General features: G+C 38.4%; 1 protein-coding gene across 2 annotated transcripts; it reads left to right on the top strand.

Annotated features, from left to right (window-relative positions):
• Positions 1-1,806: 1,806 nt before the first annotated feature.
• LOC135218537 (uncharacterized) lies at positions 1,807-5,808 on the top strand. 2 transcript variants are annotated; one of them, XM_064254908.1, is made up of 3 exons: positions 1,807-2,813; positions 5,287-5,513; positions 5,565-5,808. In XM_064254908.1, the coding sequence occupies exons 1-2, from the start codon at positions 1,853-1,855 to the stop codon at positions 5,496-5,498; spliced, it is 1,173 nt and encodes a 390-aa protein (XP_064110978.1). In that variant the 5' UTR covers positions 1,807-1,852; the 3' UTR covers positions 5,499-5,513; positions 5,565-5,808. The 2 variants fall into 2 exon arrangements, with proteins under 2 accessions (XP_064110978.1, XP_064110977.1); XM_064254907.1 differs by having other exon boundaries at positions 5,287-5,808.
• Positions 5,809-10,346: the final 4,538 nt, after the last annotated feature.

Genomic DNA, 10,346 nt, shown 5'->3' with positions numbered 1-10,346 from the left:
TTACTCGTGGAAGTAGATTCTTCAAACCCATTCAAATGCAGACTTTTAGCATTTTATTTCAAATGCATCACAGATCTCGTTCTGCTATGTAAATTGAATATGTTTATTGAGTGATCTACACAAATTAGAAGATTACTGTGGAGAAGTAATCTAGCAAATTTGTAGGCCGGAAGGCACCGTCAGTCTCAACGACTTCGTGAGATGTCACGAAAAGGACAATGTCACCCCGACGTGTCACTGTGCCATTTTTCCGGTAAAGATTATCACAGGATCGACTGAATTGTATTCAAGGTAAACAAGAAACAACGACGCATTGGAATCTCAAGTTATAAAAGAAGCCTATCTTTCCACCCTATTAATTTAGTACGTGACATAATCAAAATCAAAATTTAGAATAGCTAAAGTAAGGAATGTATATATGAACTCCACAAAAAGGGTGTAGAGTCGCTAAAACTGTAGACTCAAGGACAGATTTCTATAGAAAAATAAAATGTGATCTTGATGAATGCTTATATGCTGGACACAATTACAGGCACCATTCTACACCAAAGTAAAAAATCTGGTAATAACGTATCGCAGATACTGAGAAAATTCTTCGAAAAATTCTGTAATTAAGAAGAAATAAACAAGAAAACTCGAGGATTACGGATTACTCTTCACTCCAGGTTATCATGGAAATGAATGACCTAAATTCTACGATAAACCTGGAACCTTTAACATCCTAAAATGGTGCTTCCCAGCCCCTGGATCCGTCACGAGAGAACCGACTGTCATTTACCTTTATGCAATTTTTCATGTCTAAATCTGGGCTTATCTTTACAGAATAAGCATTACTACTTGCAATTATAAAATGTTCGGCCGCAAATCATAAAGCGAAAGAATGATAGGTAATGCAATTAAAGGTATATCATACTGGAATCTAAACTTTGTTCCCACCAGTTCAATATAGTGGACAATGAGTGACGATTAATCAAAATGCACAAGTCTGTGTTGAGCATTTTGTGTCCATGTTTTCCTTTTGCTTTTTAGACATTGTTGAAAGATAGCTGAGTTGCATCACAATGGCAATGACGTTACAATCACAAGAACAGTAATTTTTTTTCCTGTTGAGAATTTGCTCTTCGGAAGAGTAATGGAAGCGGGGTTATCTCTCTTATGTTGAAATAAGCAGGTTGAGTGCCGGCAGCTGAAGGGAGAGAGATAAGAATGCGAGAGTCGTGTTGCCTGCTAAGGACACCGGGATGAAGACAGTAGTAGGAGGTATGGAAGTTGTCTGTTAATCCTGGGGAGGAGGACTGGCGGCCGGTTGAAAATCGGTGACACTATCATCATGTTTTCTTGCTTTCTTTTAAAACGCTTCAGAGTGAGATCGCCATTTACTTAAAAAGAGAGCTATTATAAAATATGAGAAAAGATGTAAAACATATGGCTGATAGACTTTATGTGGAAAGAAACCTTAAGAGAAAAAATAGACATAACAGAAAGGAAATGCAATTATTTTATAGCTACTATATAGGTTTTTAAATGCACAAACAAACCTTACGCGGTCAAGGAGAAGGGTCGGAGGAATCTCATGTAAATAATCAAATAAATAAATAGATAAATAAATAAATAAAAACTCAGAATGAACGAGTGTTCACAACGAAGTCATATGTTTTAACAACTACATTTCTATTCACTGTGGGTCACTTTGTAGTCGTTTGCAGAGCCAAACGACGACCTTGGGCACAGAACATAATTATTTTCGAAAAGGATGCCACCTATTAGAGCAGTTGTCCGTGCTAGATCCCTGGTAACACCGGTCTGACAAGCAGCCTTTGTTCAGTCTTTGTTGACCAGCCGAGACTAGAGCATGAACCGGCCGAGGGCAACCATGAAGGCTTCGCTGATTATTATGAAAATAATGATAATGGCAGGATGCTGCGCTGCTTCCATATTGGGACCCATTGAGACGCTGCCAGAGACAAACGACGGTGCGGAGAGATCCAAAATGAACGTCGTAATGGAAGTCGGGCCGATAATCCAGTCGGCGATGCAATCTTTTCTTGCCGAACAAACAAAAGCAATGGATTTGCGCCTAAAGGAATACGTGGACCGTACCTGTGGGGTAGCTGAGACAAACCACACTGTCCCGGAAAGCATCAAGTTGCATTTAGAACAAGAAGTGTCTCGTATCCTAGCAGCATTTGCAGACCAGATGTCGTCAGCGGCCCAAAGTATCTTAGATCAACTTCAATTGCGTTTTGAAACCAAAATTGGAGTTGGCTTAGGAAACAACCGAGAGAGTTTGGATGAAAACTCATCCCCAGGAAGGAGTTCCAAATTCAGTTCAGCCAGGACCAGGTCCAAAAGTGATGAAGCCTTCATTCGATCGCTCGTCTCGGGAGCTGTGCAAAGCCAAGTCAAGTACCTCGCAAGCCGATATGACTTACAGAAACAAACGGAACACCTCGATGAACAATTGGGCAACATTCAGTCACAATCAGAATCGGTCATAGATCAGAAAATTTTGAATTATACGAAAGAAATCCATCGAATTTTGTATTCGTTCAAACCAATTTATGAAACGTTCCGGAACGTCGTTGAGACCTGCACCTTCAGAGAGGAGCATCAACAACAGATCGACAGGTTCGAACAACTCCTGCGAGAGCTGGACGCAGGGCAAGACCAGAACGGCCGCCGCGCCCTTCCTGACCTGGCCATGTCCTCGGAAGCTGCGGAGGACTTCTCGGACGAAAGATTCAACGCGATGCAAAACCTCTCACGACAGAATCTACCAACAATGGCTGAACCAGATGGCAACGAACAACAAGGTAACATTTCTGAGAGTTTTGTATGTCACAGATGCAGAAGTCTTCACTGTACGCGCTTGTTAAAAGTTACTGTTTGTTGCAAATGTGCATCAGTAGTCTCCTTCTCCGTTACTCAGTTAATGTATGAAAATATAACTCATGTATATACGAACACACGCACAAATATATACATTATATATATATATGTGTGTGTGTGTGTGTGTGTGTGTGTTTGTGAGTGTGTTTGTGTGGTCATATTTTCTGGAAACACTTGTCACTGCAAGGCTCCAACCGAAGAAACAAATGAAAACATTCTTGCGGCCGTAGAAGGACTCGAACTCGAACCTGATATGTCAGATTGAGGACAACGATAACCACTCTTGCTATAGAAATTGGTATTTTCTCTTTATTTGGGTCTTTGGCTTTGTAGTGACAATCGGATCCAAAAGTGTGACAAAAATCAGGTATACACAGTTAACTTTGGTTGAAAAGCGATCCGTGATATATATATATATATATATATATATATTAATATATATATATATATTTATATATATATATAGAGTATATGCAATACATGCAGAGAGAGAGAGAGAGAGAGAGAGAGAGAGGAATATTTAGTTATGATCTACTAAGGAATAAATGAATAGCTTGCCAAGTTGATAAAAAATAATATAAAAAGAAAATAATGAATTGGGAGCTGCAGGGCCAATAATATTGAATACACTCACTCTCTCTCTCTCTCTCTCTCTTGCCTGCCAGTCTTTCCACCCCCTATAGTCATGACTATAGTATATTCACTTCACCCGTGCATCTCATGTCCAGCGCCGTTCCTTACGATTCTCCTGATAAGCCAATCACAGGGCTGGAAACTCTCAGTCTCTCTCGAGAGTTCACATAGGCAGGGTATAAGTTCCACCTCTCTCCTCTTTCAAAAGTTATAACTGTCATTGCACCTCAGTTTTATCTGCATAAAAGGAGCGTTTCCCAATTTCATCACTAAACGTCTTCAAGCCAAGGATTTATGGATTATAATGATATAAGAATTATGTACTTCAGTAAACTTAATGTTAAGATATTTATAAAGAAACAAAGATAAAATTCTTAATATGAGATAGCAGTGCATTCATCATTGATCATCTTGTGTTTCATACAGTTTCGTAGCATAAATGTCATGGAAGACAATGCTACCAAAAAAATTATAGGTAGGGCTATCAATATATGAAAATAACAAGCAAAAGATTAAGAATATTAATCTCTCTCTCTTTGTCTTCGTGTAGTCAGGTGTTGCTCACGTGATCACTCGATGACGTCATCATCATGAGCACGACTCGATAGAAGTCTTATGGGTGAGGGGGGGGGGGGGGGAAGGGCGGGAGAATATTGAGACTTCATTATCATCACTATCATTATCCATATTCTAAAGTGGAAATCTCTATATGAACAAAATCGTTACTTAAATATTGATACCTTATGGAGGATATTCATTTATCCCATTGATTTTTCTTTTGCTACAATCAGTCCTCCTACATCCCTCTCACTATTCCTTCATAATTCTGATATCATTATAATCCTTAAATCCTTGGTTGAAGACGTTTAGTGATGAAATTGGGAAACGCTCCTTTTCTGCAGGTAAAACTTTTGAAAGAGGAGAAGGGGAACATACATCCTGGCCCTGCCTATGTGAACTCTCTCGAGAGACTAAGAGTTTCCAGCCCTGTGATTGGCTTATCAACAGCCAATCAGGAGCGTCGTAAGGAACGGCGCTGGGCATGAGATGCACGGGTGAAGTAAATCTTCTCTAGTCATTTTTTCCTTTTGACATTTGTCTCTTCACTAAAATCTGACATCTGTGTATCTTTGCAACTTTAATGCTGACGAGCATGATTTTGCTTTCAGTTTTCTTTGATTGTTGGACTGAATATTTCATGTTGACTTTGTCAGCAGCAGTAGCAGTGATTATCTCAAATTAAACGGTGGACTATTCACTTCCACGGTCAGATTTAAGTAAGTAGTGTATCGCTCTGTGTGTGTGTGTGTGTGTGTGTGTGTGTATGTGTCTCGTCTCAAGTGTGAGGAAAACAGAAGAAGAAACTTGTTACTACGGAAATGGGAAATGATACTGCTAGAGAGAGAGAGAGAGAGAGAGAGAGAGAGAGAGAGAGAGAGAGAGCATTCTTAAAAGCAGAAATGAAGAGTGTCTTCCGTCATGTTCATCAAAATGTTTGTCAAAGGCCTTAAATACGGAAGAAGTCTGCTTCCGTTGCGCGATGAAGCTAGAAGCTTCGTCTCACCAATTCTGTCTACAAGTTAAGAGTGGGAGCGTTGCTGCAATTGCAACACAATTAAAAAGTTGTTCCGCTTCGATATATTTAATTCAGCTGTCTTTGTCAACAAATCAACGTTTCCCCACTGTTTGGATGCAAGTTAGTCTTTCTGAAGACCTGTGCAGTATTATTGTGAGACTGATGACTGAATTATCTTTTCTTTGCAGGACAAACAGGCGATTGCGAGGATAGCGAATTCCTTGGCAGCTCACTCGACATGAGAGTTTGCAACGCTGCTGTTCGCTACAATAAATGCTACATTCAAATGATCGCTTATCACTGCTGCCGAAGCTGCACAGATGCAGGTCTTCTTCCTGAAACAGGCCCACACAGGTACATGAATCTGCCAAGAAAGATCAGCCTCTTTCAAATGCTGTAATGAAACTTCTGGTTTGGATGACTCAGATTTTGCTGATTGTCTGAAAACGAACGATATCTCTAACTTTGTTTCTCTAACCTGTCATCTTTAGCCAGAACAAACTGCAAATTTGTAAAACTGCAGACTTTTTTTCATTAAAAATAAAATACTGTTGCCTGACGCAAACTCCTCGATATGGGCAACAACAGTAGCAACAGCGACAAGAATTTTGTTGACCATCTGATAGATTATATGTACAGGCGGAGCAGATGGTAAACTATCTTTGACTTTGTAATACAGCAAGAACTTCGAATAAAATCTACATATAGTATCGTATACATTTTCATTTTTTGCTTAAACTTTTTCCAACAGTGGCTATATATCGACCGAATCAGACCTGAGGTTAATAACTAACTAAAGCTGGAATCGACGGACGAATGAATGTAAGCGAAGGATAAGAGTCGTCATAAACATCTTAGCTTTGTATCCTCGAGGTCGCACGCATACTTTAGGTCTTGAAGAGAGTTGAATGAGAGTAAACAGCCGAACAAGACGTATGATGAACTCAAAATGAATTCTAAGTGCAATTAACATTGGTAGGAACTTCCCAAAGGGATGACAAACGACTTCAATTATGCAAGTATATAAATCGCAATGTGTGTGTGTGTGTGTGTGTGTATGGCCAAATAATTTCAAGTGTAAACAGAAATAGCCAAAGGTCACCAAATCTCTACTGGTCTCGATACAAGTACGCGGAAAGTACCTTGGTCCTAGCTTCATGACGGCAACTGCTGTCTCGATTATCTTCTGTTATCCTAATTCTGGACATTATGGTTAAACATTGATCGATGAACTATATAGAGTTCTCAAGCCGTTGTCAAAATCTATGATTAAGTCGTTCAAATGAATATTTCTTGATAAAAAAATCTTCAGCCTCATTTGACTTTATAGGCATTTGCCCAGCATGTAAGATGAGAAACATAAAGAAAGTCTTGCACACTAAGGCAGCGGGAAGGCAACTAACAACATACAATAGAATAAAACATAGGCTCAGAAGGGCCCGTTTCAAACTTGAGCCATGATTTGAACAGCTGCAACAAACTGTCTGTCTGTCTATGAGATCAGCGAGGCAATTGAGTCCTTGTGGTGGAAGCGCCGGACGAACCAATCGTCAAACATTAACGGCAGCAGTCGTCAACATCCCGCATCGACGCCGACGATGTTGGTGGACGATGGAATGTCCAAATCATGCGTGTTGTTCTCGCGGGCTCCCCTCTCACATTTCTGCAACGGGATGTTGCAGAATTTGAAGGCATCGTTTGTACACACACACACACACACACACACACATCATTCATAGCTGGGATTCACTCATCACGCAGTTTCCAACCAGGAAGAAGAGATTGAAGGTTCATTTAGTTTAGAAACACGGCACTGGTGGAAAAGCGACTGCTTTCGTTGATTCTGGCAATAGTTGACATTTCTGTATTTCTTCCTTTACAGTCTATATATTATAGGAAACTGTATCCGTTCTCAGTATAAGTCACAGACGACCGAATCTGCTTAACAAAGAATCATCACACGTGCCACGTAGTTTCTCGGACAAGAGTTTAAAATTCGATCTTTAGATCGCTATAAACTTTACGCATTTATACATACATACATACATATATATATATATATATATATATATATATATATATATATTATATATATAAACAATCCCCTTTTCAAGCCGTAAGCGTCAGTTCCCCTAGAAAAGTGAGACACCCGAATATCACAATATGTAATAGCTACCTGTTGCTCAAAGGATGTTATTATCGGAAGAAAATCAAGAGAGTATTCCCATTCAGTCTGGGATTTCAATCAGTATGGGGAAATAAACAACCTAAACTATCCACGACGAAGACTACATGGCATTGAAGGATTTACTTGAATAAAATGAATTGATATTAAAAGAATATGCTCATAATCAGTCTCTGAGAGTCGGGAAGGATTGCCCGGGTAGCAGAAACTGAGCATATGCAAGTACAATGCACGAGTAGCAATACATTATGAAAAGACCCGTACATGTGGACAAGAGACGAATCACACTGTAGACTTATGTCAATTAGAAGAAGCATTAAGTCTACCTATAAACACACACGCACACACACACACACATATATCAATGTTAAACAAAACACAGTATATATATATATATATATATATATATATATATAATATTATATATATATTAATTATGCTGGTAGTCTTCTGGGACACGAAGATATATTATTCAGTCGTATTCCACACAGTAAAATGAAATATGTACATGATTAAAAATATACCCAACAATTTTCGTCCTCCAATGGACCTCTTCTTTCATTGGAGGAATACAATCTGGAATACAGTGATATATATATATATATATATATATATATATATATATATATATGTGTGTGTGTGTGTGTGTGTGTGTATAAGTAACTGATTCACGAAGATATGGAATGTGATGAATGTATATAAATAAAGGTAAATGCCATGAAGAGGACCTTGTGTCGAAAGGTTTCACTACTTTTCCTTCGTGGCATTTGTCTTCATATATAGTATATATATATATATATATCATATATATATATATATATATATATATAATATATATATACTATATATATATATATATATCTATATATAATATGCATATATGTATACAAGCGTATATGTAAGTGAGGAAGATAGAGAAAGGATTAGATTGAGGGCATAAAGAGGTCTTGGAGAGAGAAAACCATACTTTCTAGGAAGCAGAACAGGCCGAGGTTTGGGGTGAATGATACAGTGAATGGAAACTTATGGATTCGATGTGCTGCTGATGAGCCTCTAGCGAAGATATTTGAAAATTTTAATGTAATGGGCTTTCAGCTGCAAAGTGATTTTTCCAAGTTTCAACAAACAAATTATGATTATGGCAGGATTATTCTGTTTTTTCTCTCATGTGTGTGTGAGTTTATGTGTTTGTGTGTAGCATATATGAGAGACCAAAAATATAGTTTAATATTGAATTCACTATACCTCGGGAATAACGTACACCCGGCGAAATTTTAATGGATTAATGCTTCGCCACAGGTGGGATTCGAATCGTTGCATAGCTTGATTTGCCGCAAAGCTATCAAGAGGCATATAAGTTACTATCGCCTCCGTTGTACTTACTATACCTGTCAGATTCAGAGTTTGCACTTAGAATCGACATTTAATAACGCACCTCCACCATAATAGCTGTATACATAACTGCCAAAAATTCATATACGAGAGAGAGAATTTACAAAAGCAGGGCAAGTCTCAAGTCCCTAGTCGTCTTGCATAGATAGAAAGAAGACTATATACAGTGTTATCTATTCAAAGTAATTTATTTTAGCGCTTCGCTTCAAGAGAAAAACCGTTCTAAGAAGAAGAAAAAAAAAAACTCTGACAGACCTTTCTTATGAGTATGACGAGCCTGAACTTGAATATAACCTTATTAATTGTGGTCATTATCTTTGTATATTTTTTCTGTATACTTCCTGTCCTAATCATGCCAGTTACTGTATAATGTATAGGACACGATTAAGGTTGCTATTCCACTCTCTTCTTATTCTCTCAACTGTTTTTATACAGTCATGTGTGTTTGAGGTGACTGGGTGTGTAGCTACATTTTCTTTTTCTTTTTCTTTTTCTTTTATACTTGTTGACTTTAACTGGGTATAAGGAACATGCTATAATCTGAATTGTGTTGCCTCGTGGAAGCGCAAATTGCTTGCTGGGGTCTTGAATGTAATTGATATTAGACTTTGGAATTTTCTGTCAGGTACCTTTTGACCTTTTTTTGTTTTCTTTTTAAATAATAAGTTATATAAAGACAACTTTATCTTAACCATATATATTCCACCAAGCTCTGACATTAATTTCTTTTATAAACTATGCTTACAAATTGAAACAAATAAATGCAATCATGGGATCGAGAAACGTTACTGAATAGATCCTGGAATTATTTATCATTTATAATAATGAACTAGTTTGGAGTATATGATCCTTGAGTTTAGTGTGTTTGACTTGTAATAGGATCCCAAAGGAGTCCTTTCCTTCCTGGGATGAATAATCGTTGTAGCATAGTTGGGTGGAGAGGATACTCACAATGGAGGTGTTATTTTTGTTAAAATAAACCCTGTCTTTTGTTTTATAGATTGTTGTCTATACATCTAACTTACTGAGGTACACTTTGAGCATACAAGGTGAGCACTAAAGGAGAGAGTGGTCAGATCAATAGGAAATCAAAGTGGGGCTCAGTCGTCAGGGATTTCTAAATGCTTGCATTCAAATACACTGGCTGGAGTGCAGAAAGGGGTACTATTGATACGGGTACTTGAGACTATCAAAGATAGTAGAAATGGTCGTTAGGATCTGAGTGAAAGGAGAAAAACTTTGATGTTGTCAGGAAAACCAATTGAGCTTCAGGAGTTGGAAATTGAAAAGCCTCGATTACAAATGGGCGAGAGGGAGAAAGAGAGAGCTGAGAGGGGGACATAGAAGGGTTAAGAACTGAGATTGTGAGGACTGAGAGTGGTAGCGAAGGAAAGAGCAGCCCGTAGGAGCATGGTTATCCTGTACTGCGGCAGGCGGCTCATAGAATAAGATGGCGGACCTGGGAATTGGGATGAGGGGGAAAGCATTTCCAGGAGAGATGCAATCAAAGATTAATAATGGAGAATAAGAGGACTGAGAGAGGGAGAGAAAGAAAGAGAGAAACGTGGAAACGAAAAGAATGGAAAATGGGAGGTGTGAGAGGGAGAATGTGAGGGGGAGAAAGGAAAAGAGAGAGAAACATGGAAACATGGAAATGGTTCAGAATGGAGA

The sequence above is a fragment of the Macrobrachium nipponense genome, chromosome 9 (genome assembly GCF_015104395.2).
Source record: "Macrobrachium nipponense isolate FS-2020 chromosome 9, ASM1510439v2, whole genome shotgun sequence".
Taxonomy (NCBI): domain Eukaryota; kingdom Metazoa; phylum Arthropoda; class Malacostraca; order Decapoda; family Palaemonidae; genus Macrobrachium; species Macrobrachium nipponense.
This window is presented reverse-complemented; position numbering and strand designations above follow the sequence as displayed.